Source organism: Staurois parvus, unplaced genomic scaffold (assembly GCF_062004578.1).
Source record: "Staurois parvus isolate SC_StPar_1 unplaced genomic scaffold, SC_StPar_1.0 ptg000090l, whole genome shotgun sequence".
In the NCBI taxonomy this organism is placed as follows: Eukaryota; Metazoa; Chordata; class Amphibia; order Anura; family Ranidae; genus Staurois; species Staurois parvus.
Window position 1 is genome coordinate 15,617,882 of NW_028317886.1, and position 14,472 is coordinate 15,632,353.

The 14,472-nt window shown below is 39.8% G+C and overlaps 1 protein-coding gene across 3 annotated transcripts in view; it reads right to left on the reverse strand.

Moving 5' to 3' along the window:
- Positions 1-14,472, reverse strand: part of TMEM131L (transmembrane 131 like) — a 138,759-nt gene that overhangs the window by 122,837 nt on the left and 1,450 nt on the right. For 2 of the 3 annotated variants that reach the window (XM_089670437.1, XM_089670436.1), the window contains exon 3: positions 12,001-12,057. The exons of the other annotated variant lie outside the window; for it this stretch is intronic. In XM_089670437.1, the coding sequence (XP_089526563.1) occupies positions 12,001-12,057 (57 nt within the window). The remainder of the gene's footprint in view (positions 1-12,000; positions 12,058-14,472) is intronic. 3 annotated transcript variants of the gene reach the window in all.

A 14,472-nucleotide genomic window follows, 5' to 3' on the forward strand; every position in this document is an offset into this window, starting at 1 on the left:
AGACCGGCAACAATCAGCAGTACACACGTGCCAAACAGCAGCTGGTTCCTGCTGACATTTAGTGGGTGTGTACCGAGCTTAACTCTACATTAAAACTCAGAATATTTCTAGGGTGGGCATCCAGCTTAAAGAGTAACTCCAACTTTTGTTGAGGAAAAAAAAAAAAAAAAAAAACACATTCCTCCATGGGTGATTAGTGTACACTGCAAGGATTTTAATAAACTTTGCAGATTTCTATCTTTCGTTTTTCAGAAGAAATAGCAGTTTGCTCTTTTGGATACGGATTCTTTATGAGAGGGACTTTTTCCCATTAGTGATCAGCTACCGCATTTGCAGGGCTCTAAAATGAAGAAAGTGGCAAGATCTGCATCCCTTTAGACATGATTAACCCTCTGGAAGTATCTCACAAAAACAGAGGTTTGTTTCAGAGGCTGCAAGGACACCCAAAATCGAATTTGTATTTATGTGCTGACTTCAGGGAAAATAAGTAAGCCAATCACACAAACAGGAAATTACATTCACCCAATGAAATGGACACTCACTAGGCCTTTGTGCTACAGTAAGTAAAAACAGCAAGATCTCTGAAGCTAAAAAGAACACCCTCTGCGGTCTCCAGGTCAGCACTTCCTCTCCGATACCTCTTTATCCAGTAATGGATTCCATTGCACTTAATAAAGTGAGCAAACAAAATATAACCATTGTGTAGTACTGAGTGCTAAAAAAAAAAAAAAAAAAAAAAAATAATAAACACACCATCCAAAATTAAAATCCACTATTCCATGGTGAATTTTATTTTTAGCATGTAGCACTCTGAAGCACAATCATCTGAGGAGTGTCTATTCCATTGGGTGACAGTGCATGATCATACACTGAAAGATTCACAGCAAATTAGCATTTTACAGTAGAAGACTGTCTTTATCTTCTTAGAACTAACTTTAGAGACTATTTGCACTTAAACAAAACATTTTATTAGCATTTAATATAATGGTGTACAGTGTATATAAAAAGTCTACACACCCCTGTTAAAATGTCATGCTTCTGTGATGTAAAAATATGAGAAAGAAATAATTTCAGAACTTTTTCCACCTTTAATGTAACCTATAAACTGTACAACTCAATTGAACAACAAACTGAAATCTTTTAGGTGGAGGGAAGTAAAAATAAAAAAATAAAATATGATTGCATAAGTATGTACACCTTTAAACTAATACTTTGCTGGAATAAACTCAAAAGGTGATCCAACACTCAGTCTTTTTGGGTATGAGTCTATCAGCATGGCACAGCTTGACTTGGCAATATTTGCCAACTCTCCCTTGAAAAAAACTCTCCAAATCTGTCAGATTGCGAGGGCATCTCCTGTGCATAGCCCTCTTCAGATCACCCCACATTCTCGATCGGATTCAGGTCTGGGCTCTGGCTGGGCCATTCCAAAACTTTAATCTTCTGGTGAAGCCATTCCTTTATTGATTTGGATGTATGCTTTGGGTCGTTGTCATGCTGAAAGATGAAGTTCCTCTTCATGTTCAGCTTTATAGCAGAAGCCTGAAGGTTTTGTGCCAATATTGACTGGTATTTGGAACTGTTCATAATTCCCTCTACCTTGACTAAGGCCCGAGTTCCTGCTGAAGTAAAACAGCCCCAAAGCATGATGCTGCCACCACCATGCTTCACTATGGGTATGGTGTTCTTTTAGTAATGTGCAGTGTTATTTTTGCGCCAAACATATCTTTTGGAATTATGGCCAAAAAGCTTAATCTTGGTTTCATCAGACCAGAACACATTTCCCCCACTTGCTTTAGGGAGACTTCAGATGTGTTTTTACAAAATGTAGCCAGGCTTATATGCTTTTCTTCATAAGAAAAGGCTTCCATCTTGCCACTCTACCCTATAACCCAGACATATGAAGAATACAGGAGATTATGGTCACATTTACCACACAGCCAGTACTTTGCCAGATATTCCTGCAGCTTCTTTAATGTTGTAGGCCTCTTGGCAGTCTCCCAGACCAGTTTTCTTCTAGTGTTTTCATCAATTTTGGAGGGATGTCCAGTTCTTGGTAATGTCACTGTTGTGCCATATTTTCTCCACTTGAAGATGACTGTCTTTACTGTGTTCCATGGTATATCTAATATGCCTTGGAAATTCTTTTGTACCCTTCTCCTGACATACCTTTTAACAATGAGATCCCTCTGATGCTTTGGAAGCTCTCTGCAGACCATGGCTTTTGCTGTAGGATGCAACTAAGAAAATGTCAGGAAAGACCTACTAGATCAGATGAACTTTATTTGGAGTTAATCAGGGGCACTTTAAAATGATGGCAGGTGTGTACTGACTCAAAACTATTTAACATGATTTTGAATGTGATTGTTTATATCTGAACACAGTTGCATCCCCAGTTATAAGAGGGTGTGCACACTTATGCAACAACATTATTTTAGTTTTGTACGTTTACTCTTCCCTCCTAAAAGATTTCAGTTTGTTGTTCAACTGACTTGTACAGATTATAGGTTACATTAAAAAGGTGTAAAAAGTTCTGAAATTCTGTCTTTTTTTTTTTCCATCGCAGAAACTTGACCTTTTTACAGCGGTGTGGACTTTTTATATCCACTGTATGCACTTTATGGTTACTTTAATAACTATTATTTAAGCCTAACATGGTGTGCAGTTTACTGGGCGATTATACACTTTGAGAGTTTTGATTTTAGGTGGCACTGCAAATACTTACCTTTGTTAGACCCTTTAGGATTTGTATGTCAATCCGTTATTTTGCTGGCAGCCTATTTGCACCATAGAGCTGACTGCCCTCTATTTCTAAGGGTGTCATTGTCTGAGTGCAGTTCACTCAAAGGCCTCATGCACATTGAGCATTTGCTCAGTTCCTCTGAACACCTTTTCTCGACAGGAAAATACACACAAAAAAATTTAATAAAAGCTGCGTATTGAACACGCATATATGGATGTTAATGCATTCTAGTGGCTAGAATATGAATTTATTGTGGCCATTTAAATGTAGTAATGTGAAAATATACCTAAATGCACCTAGCGCTGATGCAAGTTCCACATTGTTTTCCTGGGCAAATGTTCCTCTCCTGAATTTGATGTGATGAGTTTTGTTTTCAGCCTGTAAACCTTCCTCTTCTATTACACCAGTAAACACCCATGCAAGTCAAATGCCTGTAAAAGCAGCATTTAAGGCCAGTGTGCATGAGCCCAAAGGCTGGCCATGCATTATACAATTTTCTTGTACAAATTCCCTTTAGATTTAACAAAAACATATAAGAGGTCAAACCTAAAACTTTCAATGTGTATGCAATCAGGCAGAACCTTCAATTGAATTGCCATTCTCTTTGTTTTGTCATAGGTTCATTATACGAGCAAACACGAATGTCAACCAGTAGTTCAAATGACAGCCAGACAAATATCGGAGTGTTCACACATGAGATCGAGCGGCTTGTCACCAAGGAGCTGTGAAAGTCAAGAGGTAACAGCTGACTCCTGTTGATCCTGGATCCAAAAATGGTGGCAAGGAAGCAGGGGGGAAAGGTTGTCAACATGAGACATCACTTGACTTCAAAAGGAAAAGTGAATGTGGGCTTTTTTTAATATATAAAAACTTTTATTATAGTGGCTGAATTTAATATTTGACATATGGATGGAAGGTCCTCTTTTTATTCACGTTTCTATATACAAACAAAAGTTCTGTTCATCTGACAAGAGGACTGATTAGCAGAACAGCTCAAACCTAAGCAAGCCCTTAGATATGACAGTTTTAAATGTCTTTAGGACTTTCAGAACAGCAATATCATTTCAAGTGGTTGTAAACCTTCAAAGCGAAAAATGAACAAGGCACAAAACTCTTTAGTGTGTACTCATCTCTATTCAGAACACCAAAGTCAAGCTCTGTAGTATGCAACTTCAGCTCTCCCTCCCGTTTTCAGAAAGCTCAGACAAGCTTTATAAATTCTGGATTTTAACAGAGGTAAAGAAGACAAGACTGCAGATAGACAGGTACAACTTATGGAGGAGGATTTGTATCACCTAATGTCAGTCACTTCACTGTTTATATGTAAGGGTTTACAACCACTTTAAAAGCAGAACTCTAACCAAAAAACAAGAGAGATGAAAGACCCATTTAAAGATCAAACAACAAAAACTTTTTTGTTGCATTATTCACCTTCATTTCAGACATTTTCCCCTGCAGTATTTTTGCTCACCACTAGATTCTCAGTCTGATGGGCAGCATCGTTCAACCAAATTCCACTGAGCCCAGGCTGTCCTGGACCCACCCTGGCCTGTGAGCAGAACATGAAGGGAGAAGCAGCACACCGATGAGCTTATTTCACCTAGATTGTAAGCTCCTAAGATCAGGCCCGCCTATCCCTCTTGTATTGAACTGTATTGTTGCTGCATTGTCTCCCGTTATATTGTAAAGTGCTGAGCAAACTGTTGGCACTATATAAATCCATTATAATAATTTCTCAGTCCCTCTGATTTTTTTCCCTATTAGCATATTCTTATCAGCACAGAACTGAATGCTTACTTGTACTGCTTCTCCCCACACTTCCTGCAAGCTATTGATAACAGTTTAAATTCAGGTACTTGGGGGAAAAAAAACAACAAATTTAATGATATATTAAACGATTACAGAACTGCATTAATTTGTGTCTTATGACTGGCAAAAGTTCAGCTGTGACACTGCTCTTTAACAACCACTATATTTGTTACGGTAAGATACCTACATAAAACCTTACAGTCCAGGTGACTGTGGCCAGGCTCACATACACATTACAATCTATTCATACAATCCTGCAAATCAACTTTAGATTTAACAAAACTAAGTAAATAGGAGGACATACCTAGACTCTCCAATCAATCTGTATACAATCAGGATGGACCTTTCATTTGTTGGTAGTAGTAAGATTGTACAACCAGATTGCAATGTGTGTAGTGAGCTTAACATTTACTGTTCCACAATCACTGGGGGGGGGGAGATAATAAAATAAAATAAAAAAAAAAATAGATGTGCATATCGCCTCATTCTTGAAAGCAATGTTTCCTTCATTATTCTAAGTTATACAAGCCAGTTTCCTTGAAAAACAAAAAAAACTAGCAGACATAAATGTGCAGATTTTCTTCACAAAGAAATCACATGCAGAGACCCTCCTTTGTGAAACAGCCATTATCCCTATGGGCTGCTAAAATTTAAAACCCACTAATGGTTGAACTAGAAATGACATCTTACCCACTGGGAGAAAACCTTCATTCTAGGGAAACAATTATCTAAAAACGGAAAAACAGATTTGTTAGACCCAGTTCATTATCTGTTCTGGAATTGTAAAAAATGTTTAATAGAATGTATCAATGGGTCTCTAATATACGCAGGTGGAGCTTACACCTCTTTGTTCACCCTCGTAGCAGCCATACAGAACAAAGAATTCAAGCCTCACTCCTTGCAAAGGCATTTTGGGAGTACATCAAGGATTCAGCATCTGCTCAGCCATTCTCCTTAGCTCTGGGAAGGGCAGTACGGAGTGCTTCTGTCTTTGTGTGACAGCTCGGTCACAATTACAAAAGACAGCAATGACAGGGATGTTAGTTCCAGCCACTGTACATACACCATCACCACTCAGGCAATCTGCTCACACAGATGTGTCTCCACCAAAATGACACATTAATAAATTCATGTTTTGAGATCTTGTACAGCATTCAACACATCAGTTTGGGTGAGCGCATTTTTGGGGAGTTAGAAGAACAATGGAATTCCTCAGACTTCTCTCATTAATATGTAGCAAGCATTTACAGAATACGACACATTCACTTCACTTGTGAGCAATCTGTATCAATGACCGGAAGAAAAGTATTACCACAGCTTATAGTAATTATAAGTGTATTAGCACAAGGGGCAACTAATTGGAATCAAGGAAAACACAAATCTAGGATTATCACCATGAAACCTATCAGCAAGAAAAACTAAGCCCCTTTCAAGTTAAAAGACTGAGGGGGAAAAGAAATGCAGCAACGTGGTGCTTCTGAGCTTTTAGACAACAGCAAAATGTATTCCTACGCTTTGTGTTTATGATCTGAATCAAGACAAAACACCTTTTCCACATATACTGATTAAAAAACACAACAACCTGACTTGGAAGTTGTAGATTAAACTACCCAGTGCCCTCTAACTATCAAAGAACATAACGCCATGAACAAACAGTCCTCCATCAGATCCAATGGACAGAGCGAAGATCATTCTTCACCGGCACACAGTGAAAGTGGCTGCGCACAATAAAAGTAAATGCACAAAAGAACATCTGCTCTTGGTGGAAAAAAGAAAACCTATGCTCAAGACTACCAATGCTCAAAAAGCTGCTGAAGTCTGGCCCCCAAAAATGACTGCCAAAGACGCATTGAGTGACCGGAAAAAAAAAAAAAAAAAAACCACGACCAAACACTCTAAAGAAAAAAAGTACAAACTTTATTTTTAAGTAAAAAAAAAAAGTCATACCTATTGAGGAAAACAGGCCTCCCCCACCCTACCATATCTTATCTAACAGAGCAAACAGCTCTACAACAGCACAGATAAGCAGCATCCCTAGTCTGATGTTCTAGACAGACAGCAGTTTACAAACTCTTTCCTGTTCTTTAAGCCAGCCATATTGCTTGAATATTTGTACGAAAATTCTTCTTGGTATATTGGATGACTTTATGAATATCGTTCTAAAGTACTTCAAAAAGACACTACCTTTTAACATTCTATTTTGGAGCGAATGGACTTTTAAAATAAAAACCACAAACTGGTTAGAATTTTGTTAAAGAAACTTTTCCATCCTCCTTTATTATTACACAGGATTTAGCCTCCGAACACATCAAAGCCGATTTTGAAATCGTGCGAATTACAGTGAAAGCGCACGATTTCAAAATCGGATGACCTGGCAATTTCATTTGCAATTTCCAAGACATCTGACACAGATGTCTATGCAAAAATTGCAACAAAAGTAGTGCATGCACTACTTTAGAAATCGGTGCGGCTCCGACCAAGTCAGAACTGCGCCGATATGACCGCTTTAATAGCGGACAATAGGGTGCAACTTGGCATAAGATTTGCAAGTCATATGGCATGCAAATCGCATGCCAAGTTGCACCCAACGTGACTGGGGTGTACTTTAGAGCCAACAGTTTATGTAGTGCTTTACAACAAATTCTCAACACTGGCTGAAAATGTTTCATTTGACCCCACTCACAATTATAAAAATCGAACAAACTTTCTTAAAATTCTATTAGTGTATGGCCAGTTTAACACAATCAAAAGCCAGTCTAAGCATTTCTACAGGTATTCGTTTAAAGCCCAACTCCATATCAATGGTACATTTTCCATTTATTACTTTACACCACAGTGTTCCTGCCAAACACATCTTTGTGATCCATCCAGCGGTGTCTTTGCTAAAAGTCCCAGTTTCCTCTATGGGGAATGACGATTTCCTGCTCTGGGGACCAGCCACAGCACACAGCTCATTATCTCTTTCATAGCAATCCATCATGTATGACTAATGCATATTCGCATTGTACCAAGCTGGACCAATGTAAGTATGCAATACAAATAATTCCTGAAGTTCAGCTTTGGAGTTCAACTTTGGTCCATGTAACACATTCCAACATCTGAACCCCCGATCCCCCTTCCCTGTGACAGCGGGAGGGAGAAGGGGAGGGGGGGGGCGCTGTCACAATTTAAAAACAGCACGGCCATGCGGGGCTCCTCCCACACAGCCGCATCATTTATTCAGTTTTTTGTGAATGGACAGACTACCATTGCAGCTGCCAGCTCGTAATCCTCCAGTGAGCAATCTAGGTAGTTCATGGATTCTTCCTGCTCTCATGTAACTGCCTGCCTGTACAGGAGGTACAGGCAGAAAGCTATACGGAGAGTCTGCAATAGCCTGAGGGTGCAATGCTCTGCAAGCTCCTTAGGAAAAAAAAAAAAAAAGTACATTATTTATTTCAAAAGGAGAACCTTAAAAAAGGACATTACCTTGATTCAGTGGCATCACAAGTTTACAAGAAAACCTTTAGACCTCGATCACACCATACATGCAGAAAAACTGATGGAAACTGACAGATTTTAATTGCAGTGACAACAGTTTTCATGAGCACTTCAATGAGTTTTATACACATTGCAGATTCCGACACAGAAAATCTACACGCAATACTAGTGTTGTGGTGTGAACAGGATACATACAAAACAATTGATTTTATTATGTCCTTGCAGAATGCATGCAGAACAAAAACTGACATCTCTGCACCATGATGTGAATGAGCCCTTAATGTACAGCTGCAGAGTTTAGACATTTATTTCAGGTACTTGTATAGCGCCGTCAATATATGCAGAGCTTTACACACACACACACACACACACACACACACACACAGTACATTCGCATCAGTCCCTAACCTTCAAAAGGGTGTGCAATCTAAAGTCCGTAACTTACATTCAAACAAACACATAATAGGGTCAATTTAGACAGGATCCAATTAACAGCATGTCTTTGGAGTGTGGGAGGAAACCCATGCAAGCACAGAGAGAACATGCAAACTCCAGGCAGGTGGTGCCGTGGCTGGGATTCGAACCAACAACCCAAGTACTGCCAGGCGGAAGTGCTAACCATTTAGCCACTCTGCTGCATCAGGTATTTTATCAAGAAATCACATACAGCTCATGTATGACATCACTATATGGAAGTCATTTTGTTTCCTATACCAGACAAACAACATTAAACTGTCATTTCTCCAGTGCAGACTTCAAATTAACAGATTAATTTGATTGCTCGCCATTTGCAAAATGTTACTTTTTCATACAAAGACAACAGATTATAGTTCTGGGGCAAAAAAAAAAACAACACACAAGTTTTATAATCTTTCAGATGGACATGTCCCATTGTGAGACCAACTAGCCAGTTGGTGTTTGCTAATGCTACAGATTTAGAAAAAACAAATGCACTCAAACACACACGCTGACCCCGATATGTCTATGGCCAGCTGATGAGAATGTAATACACGTCAATGTGAAGTAGACGGTCACCAAAAACAACTTCCTTTACAAATTGAACCATATTTCCTCATGAAGCTCTTAAAGTGCAAGTACACCCTAGAAATATTCAATGAAGATTTAAACAGCCACAAAGCACATGTGCCTTTATAAATGCATAGCACCACACTTACTTTTGTTCAGGCTTCAGTTATCCAGCAATCAACAGCTCATGGTGTTACTGAGCCCCCCCCCTCAGGGGCAGAGACACCATGAGTTGCACTGTTGTCATACTAAATGGCCAGCGGTTTCCAAAGCAGATTGTTGATCAATCAGTGCGTAGACCAAGTTAAAACATGGCGTTAAGCTTTTGTTAGGGTACATAGGTTATGCGACTATAGTTTCTATAGTGTCGCGGAGGGGGGAGGGGGGGGGTGGACCGACGGGAGATTCAAAAAAGTAAAAACACAACAAAGACACAATACATTGCAATCTGTTAGGATTACATTACTGTATCAAACCATTTCACCTCAGTTTTGTCCCTAGTGCTTTGTCCTGTGCCCTGCCTGCACTTTTACCATTCTTTCTGCTTGGAAACTGAGAACGTCCATGGCGTCCAAAAAGCGTCCCTTTAGGTCAAAAGCGGTTTTAGACCAGCTACAAAACAACTATAGTGAATTAGAATCACTTGCAGAATTGAGCGATAATTCGTGGGGGAAATTCATCATCAGACACTAAAAGTGACAACAGCGACAATTCTGCGACTGAGCTCAGTGATGTGTGAACTCTGTGCTCTATTTCAAATTTCAGTGTTTTTTATTACATTGAATTAAAATATATAACTTATGATTTCATGTTTCAAACTTTATCATAGTCAGGATGTTTACTAGACTCTTGTTTGGACAGATTTAAGTGAGTTATTCCTAAGAATTGCAGGCCTACAATATAAAACAACAAGTTTCCATCCAAAACAATGTACCACTTTGACATTCAAAAATATTGACATATTCAGACTGCCAGGGAGGTTAATGTTGAGTAATTCCAAGGTGAGTTCCCCCTTTAATAAAGCAAGTCACTGATAGCAGCTTAGTAAACAATTGTCAGAACATAATCATGGTTTAGTACACATGAATAGTATACTTTGTAGGAATTATTTATGAAACTTAGAGGCATGTACTTGACCCTGCTTTTAAATGGATTACAGCATTCACTCACCATGACCCTTCCAATGCACACAAAGTACTGTAATTGCAGACAGGCATGTACACCTAAACAGCTTTGAACATATCTTACAAACACATAAAACTGTATGTCAGACCAGCCCCTCTCAGCCAGGATTCTGTGGAACCCTAGAATTCCTCCACAGATTGCTAGGAGCTCCATGAGCAGACAGTGGCTCTCTGCTTGATGGGACCATCATAGTTATAGGGCCAATATCACTGGAGAAATCCAATAGCCTGGGACCAGTGAAGCCACTAGATAAGCAACTACTGAAATAACTGATCTTTAAAGCTGGCACACACACTATACAATCTCCTTTAGACAATCTATACATTTTGTATCCAAATAGTGCATGGTTGATAGCAAATCTAAAGGAGATTATACAATCCAAATGCATAGTGTATGGACATCGTGGGGGCAACAATCTTCCAAGTGAATACCTATGGAGGTATTCTCCCACTTGCCAACAATGCAAGGGAGTCCAAAACATATTCACCCTTGAGTGCCACATCCTCTAGGGCCGCCACATTGTTTTTATTGATTATATCCACAAGTTACTATTGACACACCATGGGCTGTAGCTGTATTCATTTTTAGCAGGGCTTCCCCAAGATCTGAAAGTCATCTCAAGAGTTCCTCTGAAGACTGAAAGCCGTTATTAAATGCAAAAATGTAATATACCGCAGCTTACCAATCCTTAGATGTGGAGGCTGCACTAGTTTTCCTCCCTCTATTTTCACCCGGTGAACTAACCAGTAACACCTCCTGTATTAGAGTGCCCCCACTCTGGAAGAAGTAGCACAGGGGGCACCGTCGGACATCAGCATTGACAGTCTAGGGGCAGGGAACTGTTAGATGGACTAACAGATTTAGATACACCAACAAACTGAACTCTAGCGAATATGTTAAAAGCAGTTACAGCAAACAGTGTTGGTCCCTTTGAGAGAAAGGCTTTACATAAATAAAAGATAATAGTAAGCACCCCTGTCCGTGGTAACTGGTTTGTCTCAACCCTCTGCTACAAATGCAGGACAGCTTGTTCTTTTGAAAAACAATAGATTTACTGGTAAAAATAAAATCTTAAAAAAAAAAAAAAAAACAAAAACACACAACACAACAGCAAATGCAGCCATCACACAAGAATTTGCAAGCTGCAGAATAATAAAAGGTTTGCTTTATTACTGCTTTAAATTGGCTGCAGGAGATGCATGCTGTGTACAGAGGTCTACAAAGCCACGAGTGGAAGCTTCCCTGAGACAGAGCGTTCAGAAATTCCATAACAGAGACGCTGCTGCTCCGACACACGTAGCCCCTATTGTTGTACAGCAAGCAGATCCCACTTGTTTACAGAGAAAGCATCCTGGAAGTTCTGTATTACCTCATATATGGTATGTACGGTATTCTCCGAGGGCCTTACTGATCCCCCACACACAATCTGGCATGTTTGTTTTTTTAGGGAATTGTTCATATTTTAATTTCTGCATTCCAGATGCATTTTTGAATACTCATTTATGCCTTTTCAATGCATTTCAATGCATTTTTTGTCACTTTAAAAATCTTTTCATTCAGGACAATGTGCATTCTAGTGAAATTACATGCTGCAGCTTTCAGAACTTTTCAAAAAGCACCGCACTGTGTCTGTAAGAGGAGCTCTATAGGATTTAAAAAGTGATACATTTTTACCTTTCAAAAAAAATGTTTCCGTGTGAAAGGGCCCTTATGGTTTTATATATAAAATAAAAGCAGATCATTGTAAGCACCCCTACCAGTAGATGGTTTGTGTCAACCCTCTCACTGCTACATCTACAGGACAGCTTGCTCTTCTGGAAAAAAAAAAAAAAAAAAAAGACTTACTGGTTGGATCACCAGCTGAAAATAAAATAGAAAACTAATGCAGCCGTCACATCTAAGGATCACCAAGCTGCAATATAATAAATGTTTGGTTTTGCCACTTTAAATCAGCAACTGCACCCAGCTCAAAATACATAGTAACTACAGAAGGCGATCTCTATGGAAGGAAGGGATAGATATGAGGAAGGGATATATATGGGGAAAGATCTTTCTGGAAGGAAAGGATATTTATGAGAAAAAAGATCTCTCTGGAAGGAAGTGATATTTATGAGGAAAAAGATCTCTCTGGAAGGAAGGGATATATATGGGGAAAAAAGATCTCTCTGGAAGGAAGGGATATAAAAGTGGACGTTGATCTCCCTCGAAGGAAAGGATATAAAAGTGGAAGGTGATCTCTCTCGAAGGAAGGGATCTCTTAGATTGTAAGCTCTAAACGAGCAGGGCCCTCCATTTCCTCTTGTACCAAACTGTATTCTAACTGTAATGTCTACCTTCATTTTCTAAAGCGCAGCGCAAAACTATTGGCGCTATATAAATCCTGCATAATAATATTAGAAGAAGGCAATCTCCCTGGAAAGAAGGGATATATAGGAAAAAGGTGATTGCCATAACTCAAGCTTGGAGAACCCCTTCGGTTGTCTTCCAGGGAGTGAAGACCCGGATGAATGCTATGTTGATCAATGAACAGATGTCTAGCATTCTTCATGATTCTCATCCGAGATTCCTTAACGTTTGGGAACCTTGGATATGTTATTCCTTGCCATCCCTGCCCCCTACTAGTTATGGCCTCTTATAGTCGCTGCCTGTGCTAGCCCTGGATCCGTGATTTTTCTAGTTTTCCTTTCCTCCATGTTTTCTTTCAGATTCCTTTTTTTTTTTTTTTTTTCGGTAATATGATGGATTGTTACTGACATTATTTGGTTCGGCTTTTTGCCATCCCTCCTTGTTGTCATTGGACATTCCATTATTTGGCTAATAAAAGTTAGCTGGATGTATCTAATTATGTGTTATTGTTCTGCTCTGCCCCTGCATGTATCTTGAGCTTGTTGTATTCTTAAAACAAACCTTTCTTAATAAAAATAATGAACCAGAAGGAGGAAGGTGATCTCTCTGGAAGGAAGGAAAGGATATAAAAGCGGAATGTGATCTCTCTGGAAGGGGGGAAGGGATATAAAAGCGGAAGGTGATCTCTCTGGAAGGGGGGAAGGGATATAAAAGCGGAAGGTGATCTCTCTGGAAGGGGGGAAGGGATATAAAAGCGGAAGGTGATCTCTCTGGAAGGGGGGAAGGGATATAAAAGCGGAAGGTGATCTCTCTGGAAGGGGGGAAGGGATATAAAAGCGGAAGGTGATCTCTCTGGAAGGGGGGAAGGGATATAAAAGCGGAAGGTGATCTCTCTGGAAAGAAGGAAGGGATATAAAAGCGAAAGGTGATCTCTCTGGAAGGAAGAGATATAAAAGCAGAAGGTGATCTCTCTGGAAGGAAGGGATCTCCTAGATTGTAAGCTCTAACGAGCAGGGCTCTCCATTTCCTCTTGTACCAAACTGTATTGAAACTGTAATGTAAGAGGAAGGCGATCTCCCTGGAAGGAAGGGATACATAGGAGGAAGGCGATCTCCCTGGAAGGAAGGGATACATAGGAGGAAGGCGATCTCCCTGGAAGGAAGGGATACATAGGAGGAAGGCGATCTCCCTGGAAGGAAGGGATACATAGGAGGAAGGCGATCTCCCTGGAAGGAAGGGATACATAGGAGGAAGGCGATCTGCCTGGAAGGAAGGGATACATAGGAGGAAGGCGATCTCCCTGGAAGGAAGGGATACATAGGAGGAAGGCGATCTCTCTGGAAGGAAGGGATACATAGGAGGAAGGCGATCTCTCTGGAAGGAAGGGATATATGGAAGGAAGGGATATATAGGAGGAAGTTGATCTCTCTGGAAGAAAGGGATATATAGGAGGAAGGGATATATAGGAGGAAGTTGATCTCTCTGGAAGAAAGGGATATATAGGAGGAAGGGATATATAGGAGGAAGTTGATCTCTCTGGAAGAAAGGGATATATAGGAGGAAGGGATATATAGGAGGAAGGGATATATAGGAGGAAGTTGATCTCTCTGGAAGAAAGGGATATATAGGAGGAAGGGATATATAGGAGGAAGTTGATCTCTCTGGAAGAAAGGGATATATAGGAGGAAGGGATATATAGGAGGAAGTTGATCTCTCTGGAAGAAAGGGATATATAGGAGGAAGGGATATATAGGAGGAAGTTGATCTCTCTGGAAGAAAGGGATATATAGGAGGAAGGGATATATAGGAGGAAGTTGATCTCTCTGGAAGAAAGGGATATATAGGAGGAAGGGATATATAGGAGGAAGTTGATCTCTCTGGAA